The following is a 23,912-nucleotide window of genomic DNA, read 5'->3' on the forward strand; positions in this document are numbered from 1 at the left end:
AATAATTTCCAAGTGAACGATTTTTCGATAGAATCGTCAAACTTGCCGATTGAAGTTATACAAAAGTCACCACGTATTGTGTTAAACTGGTGGCATTTACGTCATCTTATTCCTCCATCTTGTTTTATTTTTCAGGAGGAATTAATAATTTAATTTTCTTTTCTTATATTTTTAAGCAAAAAATTTTATAAGGTTAGATTCTTAGCAGCTCTGAGCTAATGATTATTTTCGTCAAATCATAACTTGATGACAACTTGTCATGTTGAACTAATAATTCAATGTATAACATTGTATTAATTATTTTCGAATAAGATAATCTTCTTGTCAATTTCTCGAGTAAGATCAAACATTTTCGAACACGCACACAAATTACATAAAAATGCGTGCGTGCACACACACACATACACACACACACACACACACACACACCAGTACAATGTATATTTGGTCCCAATTCGATAATTATTTTCATTGATAAGAAAGTTAACAAACCAGGTAAAGTCTTAATCAGGTCAGCCAATGGTGGGAAAGGTAGGACCTGTCCCTTATGTAACGTGTGTAAATGTGCATGTCATGCTAATCAAACATCAGTGTTTAAAGATATCTTCTATTTAATTATTACTGGGATGTGTATAGAATAATTAATCATATGCATGCAAAAAAATAAGTCATTTATTTATTTTTCTTGTTGGCCACTTACGCATAGTAGCCAGTGTTTATTCAACAATCAACATGTGATATTAAGCTTATGATTGACAAATGATTATACTTTTAATTAACAAATTGACAACAAATTAATTGCTGGTTCAAACATTAACTTTAATTCAGCTAAAGTACAATACTAATGTGAACCTTTCAATTTATGGCTGGAGTTATGTACATAAAAATGTGAGTCAAACTATTTTTTTCTTAGTATGTGTAATTCAATTTCATAGAGAAATATATCAAAGGGTAGATTTACTTTTTTGTTTCTTAGCCAGAAATTTTGAAACATGATGCAGGGAACACATACTGATTTTTATTCTATTGCAAAATTTAAACAGGGAGAAAACTTTAATAATCTCCCCTTTTTTACTTTAAAAGGTTGAGTAATTCCCCTTTTTTAATGTGACAATAAAATAAATTAACATGGCAGCATTTTACACAATGCCTGAAGAGGTATTTTCATTTTTTACAGTCATTTCAAGCACTGGCTTATAGGAATGAAAGTTTATCCATTCAAAGCAAAAATGTCTATGTTGAAATATGATAATGCTGACCTCATTATTCATTTATCGTAGAATAAATTTTCATTGTAATTATCAAACATTTTCTTCCTTTGTTGTTTTACTAACCCAACAGTGTTACTTTCATTCAGACACACGGGTATTGGTCCTTTCTTCTCTCAAAGCCATTTATGCAGATCAAGAATTACACACTTTAAAGGCTCAAACTGGTCTTAAGAATTTCACGGAACTACAGTGGTAGCTCGTCTAAGAGCGAGACAGCCTGAGACAACATCACTAGTCATGACTCGGATGCGAGAGAATTCTTCTGCTGTAGCATATCTCAGTTTAGTCTCGGGGTCAGTATAATAGGCCTGAAAGCCAAAAAATAACATCTTTATAGAGACCCTTCGAAATCTAACAAAATATTACCTGTCTGGAGAATTTAATTTTCTTTTCTGCTGTTAGATTATAATACATTTGTATTACATAGCATAATATCTTTCATTATTCACTCAATTAAATTATTAGCAATGAAACTAATATTATTAATAGTTAATTAACAAACTGTATGAAAAAAACAGCTAAAAACATTTAAAAATCAATATACACATAAGACAGCACTTACTGGTAGACCTGAAATATCAGAATATTTTTTTGCAGGCTTAAATGAAGGGGGCGCATCTATAGAACCATCTGCAAAAAAAAAAAAAACCAACATAGTTTTTTACTACAATTACACTGTTGATTTTCTATTGAATTTTGCAGATCAATGAATAAAAAGATTTTTTTTATCATTTGCAATTATCTTAGCAACTTACATGTGACATCATCAGGTTTCCATGGCAATAGTTTTTCAGCTGCTACAATCTGTTTAAGGTTTTTCCAAACTCTCGTCTTTTTGCTTCCAGCATTTCCTTTAGTTGAGTGCTTATTAAAGGAAATTTGTTTATTCTGTTAACCATACTGTATCATAAGGTTCAAGTTTAATATGTACATTTATCTACACAATTTTTGGTGACCAATAAAATATATATGATATTGTAATATATCTTTGTACTTCAACAAAACTAGAAAAAATCAATTTGAAGGTGCGTTGTTTCTAAAGCACTTGCTAATTGCAAATTATTTACAAACAACAAGCAATAAGAGAAAAAGCAAGCCATAGAAAGGGAGCAAAATGCTTCAAATTTCACCAATAAATTCAATTTTATCAACAATATTTTAGGCCAAAATTATTATTAAAATATATAACACACAACAAAACTAATTACTTACAACGAAAGTGGGATTTTTGAATATGGGTATTTTATCCTGGGTCTCTGTCGACAGTTTGTCTTGACTGTCTGTGGTGACCACCACTTCCTCTGTTTCAATCACTGGTTCTACTTTCACTTCCGTTTTCACCTGGATTGGAGCTTCTGGGGGCTTCTGCTGTAAGATATACATGTACAAGTTACACACAATATTGATAGTTTTTCATCTTAAAAAGTGCACATCTCTTGTTATCACAAGTGAGTTGAAGTGACATGATTAAAGTTTATGATAACATTTTAAGAGACTGTTCCAAAATTTGGTGAAGATACATATATATACATCGGTAGTAAGCAAAATTTAGCATTTTATACTCTGTTCAATGATATCCTAAATTCATATTTTGCTTAATTACTTGATACTCACAAATATCTCATAGTTTAAACGATGTTCATTCAAAAGAATGGAGAAAAGATGTCAACATTTTTCATATTAAATAAATCTCTGTAAGAAATCCTTTTCGTTCCTGGTGGTGGGGGTTGAGTATAAATTGATTTTCAATGAAGATAGCTTAAACATTTTTCCTTTCATTGATTTCAGTTGCACTTCTTTTGCAGATAACAGTCATAAGTATTCTTATTAAAAATCATCCAAATATGTTGCATAAATATATTGACACAGACCAGCAAAATGACTTGTTTATTTTCAGCTATCAGGCTATAGACAGCTTAACAAACAATTACATGAATATAAAACAAATTTAGTGCATCTTTCAAAATGTATCCTTGGATATTTAAGTATCATCTTAAAAAACCCAGGACCATCATCGTACACATGGTACAGGAATAAAAACCGTGGGCCAATACTTGGGAGGCATTATTCTCTTTTGAGAAGTGAACAGCATAGCCTACATCCACTTCTCTTCGCAAGCCCTCATATTCTGATTCTGGAAAACGTGTTAATGTCAGAACGGTTCCGAAGTGGATGTAGGCTATGCCTGTCCACTTCTCAAAAGAGAATTGGGATGCATGAAAACAGGAGGCGACATTGACATATACATGGGCGATAACATAAAAAAAACCGTTCACAGCCCTACCTTTGGTGAGGGTTCACTAGTGACCGAAGCTCTTTTCCTTTTCGTTGGCGTGGTCTCTGGACTGATTGTCCTGGGAGGTTTAATGATTCTCTTACTTCGGTTAGCACTCATTTTCTCTCAGTTTATGTCACAGGATATTAACATTGCTATGTAAATGATAAAAATTTTACGATGAACGAATTGATTCCGGAAAAGCGGTATCCCATTCTTTCGCATCAATTGCATTTTGCACACCCACCAATGATGGAAGGATCGTTTTCCTTCTGAAAGACACAATGTCATGACGGAATGATTTTCGACAAGAACTTTATACTTTTAAACAAAAAAAGAAATATAGGAATGGGGAGATAGATCCTCCATATATCGCATAGCACCCTAACTCCGTCACTACCCTAACTCCGTCACTTTCGGGAAACTCCTCGCCGTTTAAATTGAAATCAAGTGCGATTATGACGTCATTTTTTGCATGTCAAAAATCCTCAATCAAATGTCAACAATTTACAACGTTTAAATTTAAGAATGTGTTCAAACATAACAAAAGTACACCCTGTTCATTTTATGCAACAATAATTGCGTGAAATCAGCTAACACCTTTTTACGGGTGCACTAAAATAACGATATTTCTGACATGCGGGCCTATTTGATTATTTACTGTGGTCAGTCATTTTAAGAGAGGTCAAAATGAAACATTCACATGTAATTTATTTTTTATTAAGGTTATTAATACATTTTTTTCAGTCCGCAATAGCCTATATGCACTACACTGATGATTACGTCAAATCGCTCATGCCGTAATTTTTGCCTTATACAGGGTTACAGATATATATACGGTGTGTCTGTAATTATAGAATATGCTACATTTATTAAAAATGTAATAAATAAATAATATAATCATTAATATATTCATTATTGATATGATATATTTGAAACATGTAAGGACAGAAAACAAACGACGTCCATACATTCTGAAAAGGTCATTGTGATTGTTGTTACAAGGACCAATTTTTTTTATTCTGACGATCATTTCACTTTGATGAAATGATATACAATTTAAATTGTATACACCGATTTTACTTATTATAACTTGGCCTAGATACAAGTTGAGTTAAAACTAAACTGTTAATATGTCTTCATTCCCTGGCGTATCATAGATCATGTGGGTGACGGAGTTAGGTTCATAAGTTATGATAGCACGTGTGATAAACGTCGTATTCAGAGGGCTTATTTGAATAATAATAAAAATATTTTTGTAAATAATTTTATAAATTATAACGTTTCATGTTATATTTAGTGATTGCAAATGATAAAAACCGCAAAAAATAATTTGCAGAGAAACGCGGACTGTTTTCTGCATATGGTGACGTAGTTTGGGTACTCGGAGATACATGTAATATCATATGTGAACGGGATTCTCAGTTTCCGCAAATGTTATTATTTTATCAAAGTAGTCAGCATATATGATTTATAAAATCATAACTTGTCCAATTGGTTTACTTATTTGAGTGCAATAGACTACAACATGCATATAGTGAAATAAGTCATTAAAACTTATTATATGTTGGACAAACATGGACAAAAATCTACATCAGCTATGGGATGGTTAAGCAGCAACCAGTTTGTCATATGTTAGAGTCCAAACCTTCTAAAATTACGATGTTAATGTAAGACTCGATACCCACACTTAATTAACCACTACATGTACATAACAAGTAAAACAAATAGCCGTTAAGTGCTGGTATCTTTCATAACATCATATGAACATATACTTTGATTTGAACATATTTTATTGAATATATATAACATACATATACAAATGGTTAAGAACACAAGTTCTAACTTACAATGTCTTCACCATACTTTGTACAGAAATGAGCAGATTTTCGCGGGTTTTTATTCCCCCCACCATATTCTTCAAAAGCTTTACTACCCTGACTAACCAGAGTTATTGACATTTAAACAACAACTTGTTATCGAATCAGCGTATTCAATAGAGTTCGTACTTGTTAGATCACAAGAGATTTGGAATTGATATTCCTTTTATTAAAAAAAAAATACTAAGTAGAATAAATCCAATGAGATTCAGGATATATATCCGTCTGGCAAACTACCCAACCAAAGATGAAGTGTGTGGGTGAGTACGAGGTGTTAAAGACTTTGCGCAGTGAAAATATGCGAACTGTCACTTAAAGTTTTTGTTTTTAATTCCACTGGATACCAGTTCATTGTGTCATAATATCACGATTAAAATCAAATTTTTGCCCTTTTCTCGATCCAAAAAGGAAACTGCATATATTAATTTTTTTGTTATTTCCCTTAAGGGGGATGTGCGACCATATTTTACATTTGAGGATAAGAATGTAAACATTTCTTGAACCGGCTTGTTTCTGCCCGAAACTGACCAAAACTGTTGCCAAAAGATATAAAAGCACCTGGATATGAGATTCTACATGTTGTTTGTATGCAAATTATGCATACAAGAACAAGACAAAGCCGTTTTAATCACTTAAAACAGCTGTCGAACTGCGCAGCTACAGACTTATTTTGAAGATTTAAAAATCTGAAATAATATGAAGAGGGTTTACTAATGTCCTCTCTACAATCATTTGTAGAGAAAAAGGTTGGATTTTGCACATAAATGTAAAAGCTTTGCCTCAAAATGGGGCACCCTATTTTTATCAGTCGGTATGATATCTATTTTAGAACAAGAAAAGTCCACGCTATACTTAGAACTCCCGTGTCTATGGAGGCACGTTGACGTTATATTTTCATCAATAAGAAAAAAATTATGGTTTTTGAGACTCATCTTAAGAAAAAGATACCCTCATTTGAGACTAAGTTACAACTTAAATAAGCAAGCTTTGACGTTTTTCTCAACAAATAGTTGTAGAGTGGACACTAATGACTTCCTTTCGTATTTTTTCATATTTTTAAATCTTAAATTTAAGTCTGTAGCTGCACAGTTCAAAGTTATTTGAAAATGCATTGTTCTGCCCTTGTATGCGTAATTTGCATACAAAACAACATGCTGAACGTCATATTTATTGCCTTTGTATCTTTTGGTTTTGGCAACAGTTTTAGCAAGTTTTGGACGGAAACAAACCAGTTAAAGAAATATTTACATTTTCTTCTTAAATGAAAAAGATGGCCGCACATCCCCCTAAAGGGAGCTCGTTTGATATCTATAGTTAGTGTTAGTGTGAATAGAGTAAATCACACCAAGCAGAATAGTACCAAATTCAAAATAAATGTCAAAATTACCATACAAAAATATATAACTAAGTGAACACAGATCATTTGTGGTTGTACCATTTTTTATTATCGTTAATGGATTATACTATACACAGCATCGGTTATGTACACAAAAGGAATGTAGTCATAATGATTCATACTTTCACATGGTTGATATTAAAATGATTTGAAACATGATATGTCACAAACACAAAATATCCACGCACACACAACTCTTCAAAATGGAGACAGAACTAGTTCACAACATATCAGTAACACTAATTGTAGCATGAAAGTTATTTGAGAAAGTTTGTGGCACGAAAACTTCAATCCCAAAATATATATACAAAAAAGTTTTAAATGACCTGCATGAGTATTTTTTCCATTTTTTTTTTTTGCTTAAAAGGCAGAACAGTTTTTTTTTTTTATCATAGTGGATTCCTATATAATGCGTTTTTTACGCGTGTATACTAATTAATTAATTAATATTGGTGTGTATATAATACAGTAGAATAGGTAGAATAAGTTAAATGCTCTTAATAAAACTTCAGGTAGAATAAGGAATAGCTCAAAAAACTGTATAATCATTTAAAAAATGGGATCAAATGCATTTAATTTACACTTTAATAACAGGTGACTAGAAAAGGAAACAAAACGTTCCTCAATTCCATATAAACAAGAAGCTGATTTGCGTTCAAGTTACAAGGTAATAGCAAACTCTTTTTTTACTAAGGATTTACAGGTAAGCAAAATTTGCCGTAAGGTTACTCTACTGAAAATATTTAGAAAGATTTCTACAAACTCTATAAGTTGGTTTGACACAGATGCACAAATCTAAACTAAATAGTGAAAGCAAAGTTTGAATTAAATTATAACAGTTGAATTGGTAAATCACTAGCTATATAGTATTCAACTTTCCTTCAAATTAAAGGTACATGAATATATCTTTAATTATCTTACCCTAATGTAAAAAAAAAATGCAGTGAAACAAAATGGCCGCCTTTCATTATAAATTCGTTTTGCAACCCTAATATTAATTTCAAAACGTAATCCTCACACAAATTGAAACATTTACACAAAGTAACACCAACTGGATAAAAAATTGTAAGTACAACTTACTACTTTTGTAGTTTCATACACTTAACTATCAGAAATTGTGTATATATATATGTAATATATACATACATCCAAATTACATGTACATACCTAATCACCAAAATTCTAGCTATTCATTTGACAGTTATAACTAAAACTACCAGCATCAGAAAAGTATCATTCAACACCCGTTCTCTTGTTAACTTGAAAATTAATGATGAGAAAGAAACAGAGACTTTGAAAAGCTCTCACGTTAACATATTTAGCTCTTTGACCAATATCACAAAATAATTTGCACCAAATCATATAATTTTTAAAACGTGTGAATATTTTTCTCTGGCGTTTAAGGTTGCTCCTGAACTTTTCTACGCAGGATGTTTTGTATAAACCTATTGGCCGTGTTCTTCCATGCTTCCTTCGCCTCTGGCATGCGGCAGATTTCTGGGAGGGTATCACAAATGTATCCCTTAGGGCAGCAGTAGGTTCCACTCTTACAACACACAGCCTATACGTAACAAGAAAAAGATTGTAAATCTTTATACATGTAGTTGTAAAGCAAATTGTTTTTACAAGACCAGATTTACTTTCTGTAGCCCATGGTAAGATTGCATAATGACAAAAAAATTATCCAGATTCTTATTTGAACAATACATGTATTTCATATTTTTCTACTAGAAACAAATATCTTTCCTTTCAGAGAAGCTTAAGAAAAACAATCAGACGTATTTAATATCAATATTTCCTCAATCAACTCAAAATAGACTCACATTGTTATATGCACAGCATCCAAATTTGCCTTCCTTGTTTTTACAGCATGTATTTTTATCTGGACAAGATGTCTTCTGGTCTGGACACACTATAGTATTATCCTTTTTTATCATCTCCACAAGACCAGGTCTCTTTAGAGCTGGCAGCTTCTCAAACCAGTCCAAAACTAGTCCAGTTCCCCTAGTGCATTTCCCCTGGGAGACCTCACATTTGGTGTTTTCTGGGCAGCAGTGTTTGCCATCATTACAGCAAACAGCCTGAAAATTAAATTACATATAACATGCAATAAAATTCAATTTTCAGCAACAAAAAACTTCACTACTCCAGGTCTTTAAAACTTGCCTGAGAGTCTTAAACCTTTTTACTTTAAAATTTCACAAAAGGAACAATTTTACAGCTAATTAACATTTGCTTACAGATAAAATTCTAATTTTTGCCAGTGATGGTACACAACAACAATGTTTAAGCATTTAAAAATCCTAGGAAATTCCAATCACCTTAGGAATGGGACAGCATCCCCACTGTCCACTGGCCAGTTTACAACAGGTCTGTCCGTCCTTACATTCATGTTGACCATCGGGACACATCACACTCCCAGCCCTGACCACAGCAGGCTGTTTGTCCATCCAGTCCATCACATAAGTGTTGCCTCTGTTACACTTCCCAGAGGACACATCACATGTTGTTCCTTCTGGACAGCAGTGTTTCATGTCACTGCAGCAAACAGCCTGGAAAGATAGCAGCAAATTGTATTGGCCTTAGATTATTATATACATTTGGCATAATGAATAAACCGGTATTCTTCATTAACTCAAAACAAATACATATCAACATTTACACTCAACATTCAAGAACATATTGTAATCATTAATGTGAATTATTAATTATTCTGTGATTAAAAACTATTTCTGATTCATTTCTTTAGAAACATAATTATATATACTAGTGTTATTATTCGTTTTTAATTGTTTACTGTTTTCAACATGGTTTTAATTGGAAGTTAAAAATCTTTATCACAATAATCCTTAAGACTTTAACACTACTCTATGTAACAACCTAACATTTGTATATAATATATCACATTATTAAACTATTGTGACAACAATGGTCAAGCTATTCAGTGAGAATAAAAAACATTACGCCTAGATATAAATTCACAATGTTTGTGAGAAAATTTTAAATCTCACCTTTGGCAGTGGGCAACATCCATAATTTCCAGCGGCCGTTTTACAGCAAGTCTGTCCAGTCTTACATTCCGACTGTCCATCTGGACATTCTACATTCTCGGTAGGGAGTTTTAACAAGAGTTCTGGATGGGACTTCTCTTGACCTTTGCCCTGAATCTGGATCATATCCATGGAGATGACCCCTAGGTTGGCTGCGGGTTTCCCGATGCATTTCTTTTCCTGAATATCGCATTTGGTTCCTTGCGGGCAACAGTGAACATGGTCAGAGCAGCAGACGGCCTGTGGGAAGCAAGAAGAACGCTTAATTGAAGAACTCACTGGCTGAAACATTGCTTTAAGGAAGTTACTAGTAGATGGAGAACGAAGTATGGTACCCATCAGATCTATCTTGAAATGCTAAATGATATTTCTGGCCAAAACTTTTCTTTGTAAAGAATAAATCTACCTAAATGTTTCTGCTTAAATATTTGAATATTTCCCCTAAGTTCTTTGTCTTAAAAAATTAACGTATACTAGAAATAACAATGATTATCCATAAACTTTTTAATGGATATTTAATTTATACTGGTAATTCTGGTTGTAAATACTATGGATTACGTTAAAAATTGCCATTAATTTTCAATAGATTTTGTAACATATAGAGTTTTTAAAAATACATTCATTTTTTAGACCTGTCAATGGCTCTACCAATATATACATAAATGTTGTAAAAACTGAATTATCTTATGGATATGATGAAATATATGTATTAACAAAAAAGGTAAAAATCAAACACAATGCATACATCTTGAATAGGGCAACAGCCGTATTTTCCACTGGCTAACAGACAACATGTTTGCCCATCTTCGCACTCTGAGGCACCGTCGGGGCACATGACGGAGGAAGCCTCCCCCTGACCTCTTGACCTCACGGCCAGTGGCATTTTCTCAAACCAGTCCACGATGAGACCGTCCCCTCTCGTACACTTCCCAGATGAGACGTCACACTTGGTGTTTTCTGGACAACAGTGTTTCATGTCACTACAGCAAACTGCCTGATAGAAACATAGATCAAATTCACTGCTTTGGCACATGATACGCCTTCCTGGAAATTAACACTTGGCAAAACCATGTTTGCACATATTCAATCACTAGCTTAAAATAGTTTAACTGTGGATACTGGATAGCCATAGAGTTCTTATATTATTATAACCAATCCTATATTTGTGCTTTTAGGGTTTTGACATCCCCCAATATAATGAAGCAAAGAGTAGATGGAGTGTGGGGAAGAAAATATACATTTCATTTAGACAATCATGTAAATGACAATATTTTTAAAACTTATCTGCATCTATCAACAGTAGAAAGACATTTTAAATAATCATTAAGCATATGCGTGTAATATTGTTTCCTTAAGAGCATTCAAAATTACTTTTGGTATAGGGCAACATCCATAGTTTCCAGAGGCCAATTTACAACATGTCTGACTGGTCTTGCATTCTGACTGGCCATCAGGACAAACCACATTTTTGGATCTCAAAGCTGGCAGCTTCGCAAACCAATCCATTGATAATTCGTCTCCTCGCTTGCATTTTCCTGAGGACACATCACACTGAGTGTTTTCTGGACAACAGTGCTTTCCATCACTGCAGCAGACAGCCTGAATATAACAAATTTTAAACACAGTTTAGGAAATGCTGTATACAGTATTGTTTTCATCCCATGTTATTATCGTCCTTTTTCACTTGCAAACAGTTTCACCCAGGCTTGATTTCGCCCAGACAAAGTTGTGAATAAAAACAGATAGTTTAAGACATAGGAATTCGCCCAGTCTTAAATTTGCCCACTGACAATGAGGGCGAAAGGGGCAAAAATAAAACGGGGGTGAATTTTTCCCTGTATACAGTAATCTAAGGTAAGTTCCTAAGGAATGGTGGTGGGTACATTAATTAAATATTAACAATATATCGGATGTCCCTTATTAAAACAAAACTTTAGTGTATGTTCCTAAGGAATGGTGGTGGGTACATTAATTAAATATTAACAATCTATCAGGATGTCCCTTATTAAAACAAAACTTTAGTGTATGTTCCTAAGGAATGGTGGTGGGTACATTAATTAAATATTAACAATCTATCAGGATGTCCCTTATTAAAACAAAACTTTAGTGTATGTTCCTAAGGAATGGTGGTGGGTACATTAATTAAATATTAACAATCTATCAGGATGTCCCTTATTAAAACAAAACTTTAGTGTATGTTCCTAAGGAATGGTGGTGGGTACATTAATTAAATATTAACAATCTATCAGGATGTCTTTTATTAAAACAAAACTTTAATTGGAGCAAGATTTTCTGAAAATCTGATTGGGCGAAGAAAAAAAAAGGCAGATTAAACCAACCTTAATGTATACAAAATTGGTTTTTTTGAAGAGACTACAATATCAATATTTTCTTGATTTACTGGTAATACCTTTGGAATAGGACAGCAGCCATATTGACCGGTAGCCAGCTTACAGCAAGTCTGTCCATCCTTGCACTGGGATTGTCCGTCGGGACAGACAACATTCCGGGTTCTCAGAGCTGGCAACTTCTCAAACCAGTCCATGCTCAGACTATCCGCTCTAATACATTTCCCCTGGGAGACCTCACATTTAGTCCTTTCTGGGCAACAATGTTTACCATCACTACAGCAAACAGCCTTGAAGAGAGATCCAAAACAATGTTTACTTTATGAAACTTCAAACTACTTTAAATTTTTTAATATTGATAGAATACTTGATACAGTAACTGTTGCCTATCAAAAATGTCTTACTGTAGCATTGTATACATTAAAATCAGAAAAAATCGTGACCATGCCCCTTCAAAAATATCTGTTTGAATTACCATACAAAGAAGAAAGAAAAAAACTTAAGTGTTAAAAAGTTGAAGGAAGTATTTAGTAATAGGATTGATAACAAAACTTGAAGAGCTAGCCCTATTTTGTATAGTTCTACAAAGACAATTAAAGATCAAATATTGGTGCATTGCAATAATTGATGTAAAAGCTTATACCTTAGGAATGGGACAGCATCCCCACTGTCCACTGGCCAGTTTACAACAGGTCTGTCCGTCTTTACATTCGTGTTGACCATCGGGACACATCACACTCCCAGCCCTGACCACAGCAGGCTGTTTGTCCATCCAGTCCATCACATAAGTGTTGCCTCTGTTACACTTCCCAGAGGACACATCACATGTTGTTCCTTCTGGACAGCAGTGTTTCATGTCACTGCAGCAAACAGCCTGGACAATAGAAATAGGTTTTTCATATAAGAACAACAGATATACCTGTACCCTTTTTTCTCGAGACAACATATCAATTTTTATAAGAAGATGGGTGAATAAGGCGTGTAAAATGCCCATATGAGGAATGATTAGATACCGCAAAATTAAAATATCACTTAATCTGATAATTTTTTGAATAATAATTAAAAACAGTGTATATTTAACGTATCATCGGTTTGTAACCTTTAAATATTTTAAATACATGTAATATGTTGATTTAAACTGGCGTATGCGTGTCAAAACCTCCAAATAGTGTCATTTTTATAACTTTAATGCCTTTTCTTTTATAGAGTGGGTCTGAGCTCCATATTTTTGTCATAGTCTAAATGCGGTTTAATGGAATTTAAACCGATTTCCATCAACAAAAATGTGGAGAGATGACCCACTATACTTTTAAAATGTCATTTTGTAGTCCAACAATTGAACGTTTTAGTAAAATAACACAAGTCCATAAATTCGTGGCCAATGTCTCATATAGCATTTAAACAACGCACTTTGTTGTGAATGAAATGGCTCAGTGGTTAGAGCACTAGACATTAGGTAAAATTATAAAACTTGGTTTTCAGGTTGTGGGTTCGATACCACCAAAACTTTATTTATTTTTTTTTCTTATACTTTTTTGAAATATTTCAAAATGAATATAGTAAAAAATTACTGTTTTGTAAACTTGTATTATAACATTTCAAATATATTTAATTGAAAAAATGTTAAATTTGAAATTGTATTTTACGACTAAACCAAATGGGCAGTTGCGCCATCTTATTCCCCCATCTTCTTTCTGCATAAATTCAGACAACAATTGTACCTTTGGTATAGGACAACATCCATAATTTCCAGAGGCCAATTTACAACATGTCTGTCCAGATTTGCATTCTGACTGACCGTCAGGACAAACCACATTTTCCGATCTCAGCACTGCTGGCTCTTTCTCAAACCAGTCCAACATTTCTCCAGTTCCCCTCATACATTTCCCCTGGGAGACCTCACATTTGGTGCTTTCTGGGCAGCAGTGTTTTCCATCACTGCAACACACAGCCTGTAAAAGACATAATGAAAACAACCTGGTGTTAACGTCTTAAAATTGCAATGGTTCCATGAATAATGCAATTTTAATTTAGATAATATATGACTTAAGAACAAAATAAATAGCAATAGCAATCCAAGTCGGAAGTATGCTTTTATTTCTTTTTCTTCTTTTGTTAGTTATTAATTCTTCTCTCCTTTTTTTTTTGGGGGGGGGGGGTGGGTGGGAGAGGGGATATTCTACCGGTATCCTACAAATTGATATTCAATTTCACATATCCTTCGCAACATAGACCAAGCAAATGTTTACAAATGAAGAGGTCCAATACATTTCCTGCATTAGAGGCAATTACAAAAAATATCAAAAATCTGCTCTGATATAAACATAATAATAAATCAGATTTCTTATTTATTCAGATTTCTTTTTTATTGAATATCCATACTTTCATTAACAATGCAAGCCTGAGAGAGACCAGCATTTACTACAGCATGGAACCAACTGCTACACTCTGTCCTATCGTGAACAGTTTTAAAACACTTCCATACCCTAGCTTTGAAATATTCAAGATAAGGTTCCATATCAAAAGCTATTAGTAGTTCTGTACTTCAGAACATAGCTGTGTCAACCATGCAAAACTGAATTGATGAAAATACAAAATTGATACATAGATTTGTGACCTGTTAAAGTAATTTCAACTTTTTCCTAACTCTTTTACACTCTCAAAGTTATTGCTTAGAAACAGCACCCAAGTATGCTGCTTCTACGTACAGGAATATCCTATGGTGCATTATACACCCAAATTGAGTAAAAAGTTGACCAGTACAACAACACAATCATAGCCATCATAAGGCACCCAACTCAAACAACATTTACATCCCCCACTTTCCAAAATCAATACTTTTAAATTAGCATACTATCTATTCAAGTGGCTATTTAGAAACAAAATTGATAATAAATTCAAGTTTTGTAACGAATAGACTACTTCCTTTGCAGAGCGGAGTTGCAAAGGTTTTAGTTTTAGAGTTCTATGATCATTATTTTTTTGTTTTAGGGATCTTGAAATTCCTCTATTTTAAACATAAAACACACTCCAATCACCTTAGGAATGGGACAGCATCCCCACTGTCCACTGGCCAGTTTACAACAGGTCTGTCCGTCCTTACATTCATGTTGACCATCGGGACACATCACATTCCCAACCCTGACCACAGCAGGCTGTTTGTCCATCCAGTCCATCACATAAGTGTTGCCTCTGTTACACTTCCCAGAGGACACGTCACATGTTGTTCCTTCTGGACAGCAGTGTTTCATGTCACTGCAGCAAACAGCCTGGACAATAGAAATAGGTTTTTCATATAAGAACAACAGATATACCTGTACCCTTATTTTCTGGAGACAACACATCAATTGTTATAACTCTTGCCTAAATTCAGACAGCAATTGTACCTTTGGTATAGGACAGCATCCATAATTCCCAGAGGCCAATTTACAACATGTCTGTCCACTCTTGCATTGTGACTGACCATCAGGACAAACCACATTTTCAGATCTCACCAATGCTGGCTCTTTCTCAAACCAGTCCAACATTTCTCCAGTTCCCCTCATACATTTCCCTTGGGAGACTTCACATTTGGTGTTTTCTGGGCAGCAGTGTTTTCCATCATTGCAGCAAACGGCCTGTAAAGGACAATAAAAAAAGACTCTAATGTGCACATTTGAAAAGGGCAACACTCCCATACATATTGTTGATCTTTCTTAGACTTTTTAATGGTGTAAAGACCAATTAAATGCATGTAAGAAGAGTGATCTAATTTCTACTTTGTTTCATTACCTTTTTTTTATTATTGAGTTACTACAGGGACGGGGTTGCCATCTATCGCAATAAGAGACTTTCACTTTGTTTATAAATCGACAGTAACATGAGCCATGCAAGTATTTTATATACAGCGTATTTTCTTTAAAATGAACAGGTCCTGGGCATTTACTTTCTAAACTCAATAAAAACTTCATAAATCTGGTCTGGTATTAAAAACAATCTAAATAAGATTCCATATTGGAAATTATGTCTATGAAGGAATTTCATAGTTTCATTTCTTGTGCTACCCAGTAGAACCCATTATTTACTTTAGCATACCGTATAACCAACAGCAAAATTCTGAGCTGCCCCAAACTGTTCCAAAAACAAAGAATGGTTCTAGCTTTAGAATATTCAAGATTTGTTGAGTATCTGAAGCTAGCTTTGTACTTACTAGAAACAAAGCTACATCAACCATGCAATACTGCATATGTTAGGATCAATAATTACAGACATATTTGACCTGTTCTTTAATTGTGTTCTAAACTCCAAAACATATAACTGCTTTGATTCAGCATCAAATTGTCTCACTTACAGGTACATGTTCAAAAATATTCCATATGCATTATCCAACCAAAGCAAAATAAACAGGAACAGTAAAAACTGATGTATCGCCATTGCAAATCCCCTAATAGAACAACTTTAACCTCCTTAAGGACTAAAAAAATGTATGGCTTTAACTCCGATTCAGCACTCAATTGTCTCAAAATAACTTTAAAAAGGCCATCACAAGATACATTATTCCAAAAAAATGTTCCCCCATGTTGAAAATTGATGACTTAAACTGCATGAAATCTAGTCAAGAACATCCTTTTTTCAAATTGGGCTTCCTAAAAAGACTTTAAGTATTGTCTCCTTTGCAAAATGCTGTTGTGTATGTTATAAAAAAGCTCCTAAAAGCTTGTTTTGGTGAGCTTTATACTTTTATTCACGCTTTTTTAATATTGAAACATCTCTGAATCACCTTAGGAATGGGACAGCATCCCCACTGTCCACTGGCCAGTTTACAACAGGTCTGTCCGTCCTTACATTCATGTTGACCATCGGGACACATCACACTCCCAGCCCTGACCACAGCAGGCTGTTTGTCCATCCAGTCCATCACATAAGTGCTGCCTCTCTTACACTTCCCAGAGGACACATCACATGTTGTTCCTTCTGGACAGCAGTGTTTCATGTCACTGCAGCAAACAGCCTGGACAATAGAAATAGGTTTTTCATATAAGAACAACAGATATACCTGTACCCTTTTTTCTTGAGACAACACATCAATTTTTATAACTTTTGACTAAATTCAGACAGCAATTGTACCTTTGGTATAGGACAGCATCCATAATTCCCAGAGGCCAATTTACAACATGTCTGTCCACTCTTGCATTGTGACTGACCATCAGGACAAACCACATTTTCAGATCTCACCAATGCTGGCTCTTTCTCAAACCAGTCCAACATTTCTCCAGTTCCCCTCATACATTTCCCCTGGGAGACCTCACATTTGGTGTTTTCTGGGCAGCAGTGTTTTCCATCATTGCAACAAACGGCCTGTAAAGGACAAAATTAAAAAGACTCTAATGTGCACATTTGAAAAGGGCAACACTCCCATACATATTGCTGATCTTTATTAGACTTTTTAATGGTGTAAAGATCATTTAAATGCATGTAAGAAGAGTGATCTAATTTTTCCTTTGTTTCATTACATTTTTTTTTATTATTGAGTTACTACAGGGACGGGGTTGCCATCTATCGCAATAAGAGACTTTCACTTTGTTTATAAATCGAAAGTAACATGAGCCATGCAAGTATTTTATATACAGCGTATTTTCTTTAAAATGAACAGGTCCTGGGAATTTACTTTCTAAACTCAATAAAAACTTCATAAATCTGGTCTGGCATTAAAAACAATCTAAATAAAATTCCATACTGGAAATTATGTCTATGAAGGAATTTCATAGTTTCATTTCTTGTGCTACCCAGTAGAACCCATTATTTACTTTCGCATACCGTATAACCAATTGCAAAACTCTTGAGCCGCCCTAAACTGTTCCAAAAACAAAGAATGGTTCTAACTTTTGAAAATTCAAGATCTGTTGTGTATCTGAAGCTAGCTTTGTACTTACTAGAAACAAAGCTACATCAACCATGCAATACTGCATATGTTAGGATCAATAATTACAGACATATTTGACCTGTTCTTTAATTGTGTTCTAAATTCCAAAACACATAACTGCTTTGATTTAGCCTCAAATTGTCTCACTGACAGGTATGTGTTCAAAAATATTCCATATGCATTATCCAACCAAAGCAAAATAAACAGGAACAGTAAAAACTTATGCATGGCCATTGCAAATCACCTAATCGAACAACCTTTACCTCCTTCAGGATTATAAAAATGTATGGCTTTAACTCTGATTCAGCACTCAATTGTCTCAAAATAACTTTAAAATGGCCATCACAAGATACCTTATTAAAAAAAAAAGTTTCCCCCATGTTCAAAATTGATGAATTAAAATGCATGAAATCTAATCAAAAACATGCTATTTTCAAATTGGGCTTCCAAAAAGGACTATAAGTATTGTCTCCTTTGCAAAATGCTGTTGTGTATGTTATAAAAAAGCTCCTAAAAGCTTGTTTTGGTGAGCTTTAAACCTTTATTCACGCTTTTTTAATATTAAAACATCTCTGAATCACCTTAGGAATGGGACAGCATCCCCACTGTCCACTGGCCAGTTTACAACAGGTCTGGCCGTCCTTACATTCATGTTGACCATCGGGACACATCACACTTCCAGCCCTGACCACAGCAGGCTGTTTGTCCATCCAGTCCATCACATAAGTGTTGCCTCTGTTACACTTCCCAGAGGACACATCACATGTTGTTCCTTCTGGACAGCAGTGTTTCATGTCACTGCAGCAAACAGCCTGGACAATAGAAATAGGTTTTTCATATATGAACAACAGATATTCCTGTACCCTTTTTTCTCGATACTACACATCAATTTTTATAACTTTTGACTAAATTCAGACAGCAATTGTACCTTTGGTATAGGACAGCATCCATAATTCCCAGAGGCCAATTTACAACATGTCTGTCCACTCTTGCATTGTGACTGACCATCAGGACAAACAACATTTTCAGATCTCACCAATGCTGGCTCTTTCTCAAACCAGTCCAACATTTCTCCAGTTCCCCTCATACATTTCCCCTGGGAGACTTCACATTTGGTGTTTTCTGGGCAGCAGTGTTTTCCATCATTGCAACAAACGGCCTGTAAAGGACAAAATAAAAAGACTCTAATGTGCACATTTGAAAAGGGCAACACTCCCATACATATTGTTGATCTTTATTAGACTTTTTAATGGTGTAAAGACCAATTAAATGCATGTAAGAAGAGTGATCTAATTTTTCCTTTGTTTCATTACATTTTTTTTTATTATTGAGTTACTACAGGGACGGGGTTGCCATCTATCGCAATAAGAGACTTTCTTTTTGTTAATAAATTGACAGTAACATGAGCCATGCAAGTATTTTATATACAGCGTATTTTCTTTAAAATGAACAGGTCCTGGGAATTTACTTTCTAAACTCAATAAAAACTTCATAAATCTGGTCTGGCATTAAAAACAATCTAAATTAGATTCCATATTGGAAATTATGTCTATGAAGGAATTTCATAGTTTCATTTCTTGTGCTACCCAGTAGAACCCATTATTTACTTTCGCATACCGTATAACCAACTGCAAAACTCTGAGCTGCCCAAAACTGTTCCAAAAACAAAGAAAGGTTCTAGCTTTTGAATATTCAAGATTTGTTGTGTATCTGAAGCTAGCTTTGTACTTACTAGAAACAAAGCTACATCAACCATGCAATACTGCATATGTTAGGATCAATAATTACAGACATATTTGACCTTCTTTAATTGTGTTCTAAACTCCAAAACATATAACTGCTTTGATTCAGCATCAAATTGTCTCACTGACAGGTACATGTTCAAAAATATTCCACATACATCATCCAACCAAAGCAAAATAAACAGGAACAGTAAAAATGTATGGCTTTTACACCGATTCAGCACTCAATTGTCTCAAAATCACTTTAAAATGGCCATCACAAGATACCTTATTAAAAAAAATCCCCCCCCCCTTTTGAAAATTGATGACTTAAACTGCATCAAGTCTAGTCACGAACATGCTTATTACAAATTGGGCTTCCTAAAAAGACTATAAGTATTGTCTCCTTTGCAAAATGCTGTTGTGTATGTTATAAAAAAGCTCCTAAAAGCTTGTTTTGGTGAGCTTTAGACTTTCATTCATGCTTTTTTATTATTGAAACATCTCTGAATCACCTTAGGAATGGGACAGCATCCCCACTGTCCACTGGCCAGTTTACAACAGGTCTGGCCGTCCTTACATTCATGTTGACCATCGGGACACATCACACTCCCAGCCCTGACCACAGCAGGCTGTTTGTCCATCCAGTCCATCACATAAGTGCTGCCTCTCTTACACTTCCCAGAGGACACATCACATGTTGTTCCTTCTGGACAGCAGTGTTTCATGTCACTGCAGCAAACAGCCTGGACAATAGAAATAGGTTTTTCATATAAGAACAACAGATATACCTGTACCCTTTTTTCTCGAGACAACACATCAATTTTTATAACTTTTGACTAAATTCAGACAGCAATTGTACCTTTGGTATAGGACAGCATCCATAATTCCCAGAGGCCAATTTACAACATGTCTGTCCGCTCTTGCATTGTGACTGACCATCAGGACAAACCACATTTTCCGATTTCAGCACTGCTGGTTCTTTCTTTAACCAGTCCAACATTTCTCCAGTTCCCCTCATACATTTCCCCTGGGAAACCTCACATTTGGTGCTTTCTGGGCAGCAGTGTTTTCCATCACTACAGCAAACAGCCTGTAAGAGAGGAAACAACAACAATGTGGTGGTAATGTTTTTAAATTGCAACGATTCCATACATAATGCAATTTTTCTTAAAGATTATATGACCCAAAAGCCAAGTAAATTGTAATAGCAATCCAAGTCCCAAGCGTGATTTTAATTTTTTTTTCAGTAGAGATTTATTTTCTGTAAGGGTGGTTGTTGAGGGGGTGGGGGTGCTTTCATACATATTGAGACCAGGCTGTCTATCTGGAGTTATCCTTTTGTTACATATTAACTATTGCATATCTATTGTAACATGAATCATGCAAATGTTTACAAATAAACAGGTCCAAGATATTTTTCTGCTTAAAAAATCCAAAATCTGCCCCAATATAATTAAAATCAAAATCAGGTTTTGTATTTGAAGTTCATTCTTCATTGAATTTCAATTCTTTCATTAACAATGCAAGACTGAGAGAGAGAGAGAACTGTCCAGTATTTACTTCAGCAAATGGAACAAACTGCAAAACTCTGTCCTGTCTTGAACTGTTTCAAAACAATTTCATGCCCTAGCTTCGAAATATTCAAGATAAGGCTCCATATCCAAAGCTACAAATAGCTCTCTACTTCAGAACATAGCTGTGTCAACCATGCAGTAATGAATAATCATTTAGATATGTGACCTGTTTAAATAATTACAACCATTTCCTATCTCTCTTACCCTCTCTAAGTTATGCCTTAGAAAGAGTATCCAAGTATGCTGCTTACATGTACAAGAATATCCTATGATGCAATATCCATCAACAGTGAGTAAAATGTTGACCAGTTTCAACTTAATAATGGCCATCATAAGACTTTAAAAACACTTACATCCTCCACAATTTCGAATCTTTAGTTTAAAATTAGATACTATTTTTTCAAGTGCATCATTTAAAAAAATAAATTCAAGTTTTGTGACAAAAGGTCCAGTTCCTTTGCAGGATGCAGTTGCAAAGGTTTTAGTTAGAGATCTTTGATCATTTTTTTTGTTTTGGAGTCTTTAAAAGTTTTTTTCTCCCATTTTTCAAAAAAATAAAACACACTCCAATCACCTTAGGAATGGGACAGCATCCCCACTGTCCACTGGCCAGTTTACAACAGGTCTGTCCGTCCTTACATTCATGTTGACCATCGGGACACATCACACTTCCAGCCCTGACCACAGCAGGCTGTTTGTCCATCCAGTCCATCACATAAGTGTTGCCTCTGTTACACTTCCCAGAGGACACATCACATGTTGTTCCTTCTGGACAGCAGTGTTTCATGTCACTGCAGCAAACAGCCTGGAAATTTTGTAAAGCTGAGTTACCATGACCAGACAGATGTTTTTTTTATTTATAATTTTATAATTTTACTATTTTTAATTATATATTATCAAAAGTTTAACTTCCCTGATTTTAGAAAAACTGTTTTAATTGAACATAAGGTGACCATTTGCCAGCTCAAGAATCATTAACCTGATATATTTCAACTATATAACTTATGGTTAAAAATTCAGCATCTGAATCTTTGCTTGTAAAAAAGAAACCCTAGATGGAGACTCCATAAAACATTGGCCTATAAGTGCTTAAAGTGAATAATTAAGCAAAACCTCTTTAAAAATTTAACAATATGAAACACATAATTCCATGCAGAAAATGTATAATAAAGGCTCCCCTAATTTTGTCATAGATAGCTAAAACTGGAAAACAAAGTGATGTACCTTTGGGATGGGACAGCATCCATAATTCCCAGAGGCCAATTTACAACATGTCTGTCCAGATTTGCATTCTGACTGACCGTCAGGACAAACCACATTTTCAGATCTCACCAATGCTGGCTCTTTCTCAAACCAGTCCAACATTTCTCCAGTTCCCCTCATACATTTCCCCTGGGAGACTTCACATTTGGTGCTTTCTGGGCAACAGTGCTTTCCATCACTACAGCACACAGCCTGAACATGACGTGAAAAAAATATGCCATTAATATCAACCATGAGAAAAGCAATTATAGAGTTTTAAGTGATTTTTTTTAATTAACTTCACTATTAATACTGTAAAATCATTTTTAGGCGGGCTCTGTTGAAAGCAGGGTCCTGGCTGTAGGCCGGCAAATCGCCAATATTACTATAAATAGCACAACTTCAAAAGTAAACAAAAAACCAAACAGCGTCAAAGTACAAGCTTCCGCTATACCAAATAGTTACACAAAGAGCCACGTTTTGTCAAAAGTTTTGGCATATTGTTTCGTTTTTTTTATTTTGAGAGAATTGTCTTATCTTTTTTAGCTTTCTTATCAATAACGTGTTTTAAAAACTAGACTATGCATTTTGGACACATACAATGACCATGAATTTCCATGCATGAACTACTTTGCTGCGCTTTGAAGAAATGGAGATTGAAAATATAACGCTTCTTGCTAAAATCAAGGCAGCAACTGTTGAATTTTTTTCTACTAGACAGACATATTTTTGTTTATAGCTGCTTACAAAATTTGGTCGCTCTTTGACGCTTTGCCGACATTAAAAGCATGAAAGAGAGAGGAGAGAGAGAGAGAGATTGATCTTCAGTCTTTACTAAACAATATGCATTCAGTACTTTGATTATTTATGGGGGTTTATGTTTGTGGGTGGTCAAACTTTTTCTGGTTTGTGGAGACGTAATTTTGTTGGAAGTGTAATCAGGATAATTTTAATAAATATTAAACAAATGAATGTGTATATGTTCATGGGAATGTAAATTTGTGGGCAAGGAATACCCAAGAGAGCCACAAACATTGGTCCACCACGAATATGTCCAGTACAAATCACCTGATCCAACAACCTTAACCTCCTTCAGGATTAAAAAAATGGATGGCTTTAACTCCGATTCAGCACTCAATTGTCTCAAAATAACTTTAAAAAGGCCATCACAAGATACTTTATTCACAACCCAAAACCAACCCCCACCCCCCCCGTTGAAAATTGATGGTTTGAACTGCATCAAATTCAGT

At 34.5% G+C, this 23,912-nt stretch overlaps 2 protein-coding genes across 6 annotated transcripts in view; both read right to left on the reverse strand.

Annotated features, from left to right (window-relative positions):
- Positions 1-1,113: 1,113 nt before the first annotated feature.
- Positions 1,114-3,716, reverse strand: LOC105317949 (INO80 complex subunit C). 2 transcript variants are annotated; one of them, XM_011414773.4, is made up of 5 exons: positions 3,556-3,715; positions 2,484-2,636; positions 2,027-2,135; positions 1,834-1,901; positions 1,114-1,579 (listed from the first exon to the last, which is right to left on the reverse strand). In XM_011414773.4, the coding sequence occupies exons 1-5, from the start codon at positions 3,664-3,666 to the stop codon at positions 1,448-1,450; spliced, it is 573 nt and encodes a 190-aa protein (XP_011413075.3). In that variant the 5' UTR covers positions 3,667-3,715; the 3' UTR covers positions 1,114-1,447. The 2 variants fall into 2 exon arrangements, with proteins under 2 accessions (XP_011413075.3, XP_011413074.3); XM_011414772.4 differs by having other exon boundaries at positions 1,310-1,579; positions 2,484-2,639; positions 3,556-3,716.
- Positions 3,717-6,847: 3,131 nt separating this feature from the next.
- Positions 6,848-23,912, reverse strand: part of LOC105348149 (fibrillin-1) — a 28,322-nt gene continuing 11,257 nt past the window's right edge. For 2 of the 4 annotated variants that reach the window (XM_066074124.1, XM_066074123.1), the window contains 19 exons: positions 22,645-22,875; positions 21,995-22,225; positions 20,706-20,936; positions 20,359-20,589; positions 19,051-19,281; positions 18,704-18,934; positions 17,327-17,557; positions 16,980-17,210; positions 15,607-15,837; positions 15,259-15,489; positions 13,942-14,172; positions 12,864-13,094; positions 12,283-12,510; positions 11,244-11,471; positions 10,618-10,866; positions 9,834-10,112; positions 9,144-9,374; positions 8,646-8,903; positions 6,848-8,383 (listed from right to left, as the gene is read on the reverse strand). In XM_066074124.1, the coding sequence (XP_065930196.1) occupies positions 8,222-8,383; positions 8,646-8,903; positions 9,144-9,374; positions 9,834-10,112; positions 10,618-10,866; positions 11,244-11,471; positions 12,283-12,510; positions 12,864-13,094; positions 13,942-14,172; positions 15,259-15,489; positions 15,607-15,837; positions 16,980-17,210; positions 17,327-17,557; positions 18,704-18,934; positions 19,051-19,281; positions 20,359-20,589; positions 20,706-20,936; positions 21,995-22,225; positions 22,645-22,875 (4,407 nt within the window). In that variant the 3' untranslated portion in view covers positions 6,848-8,221. The remainder of the gene's footprint in view (positions 8,384-8,645; positions 8,904-9,143; positions 9,375-9,833; positions 10,113-10,617; positions 10,867-11,243; positions 11,472-12,282; positions 12,511-12,863; positions 13,095-13,941; positions 14,173-15,258; positions 15,490-15,606; positions 15,838-16,979; positions 17,211-17,326; positions 17,558-18,703; positions 18,935-19,050; positions 19,282-20,358; positions 20,590-20,705; positions 20,937-21,994; positions 22,226-22,644; positions 22,876-23,912) is intronic. The other 2 variants (XM_066074126.1, XM_066074125.1) reach the window with 2 other exon arrangements.

The sequence above is a fragment of the Magallana gigas genome, chromosome 10, assembly GCF_963853765.1.
Source record: "Magallana gigas chromosome 10, xbMagGiga1.1, whole genome shotgun sequence".
Lineage (NCBI taxonomy): Eukaryota > Metazoa > Mollusca > Bivalvia > Ostreida > Ostreidae > Magallana > Magallana gigas.

What these genes read in the sequence shown, in the direction of transcription:
- LOC105317949 (XM_011414772.4), bottom strand. Translation starts at nt 3,666, where the DNA reads ATGAGTGCTAACCGAAGTAAGAGAATCATTAAACCTCCCAGGACAATC. An exon ending in CTAGTGAACCCTCACCAAAG is followed by an intron (nt 2,640 to 3,555) that starts GTAGGGCTGTGA and finishes TATATCTTACAG; the next exon opens with CAGAAGCCCCCAGAAGCTCC. An exon ending in GAAACCTGATGATGTCACAT is followed by an intron (nt 1,902 to 2,026) that starts GTAAGTTGCTAA and finishes TTTTTTTTGCAG; the next exon opens with ATGGTTCTATAGATGCGCCC.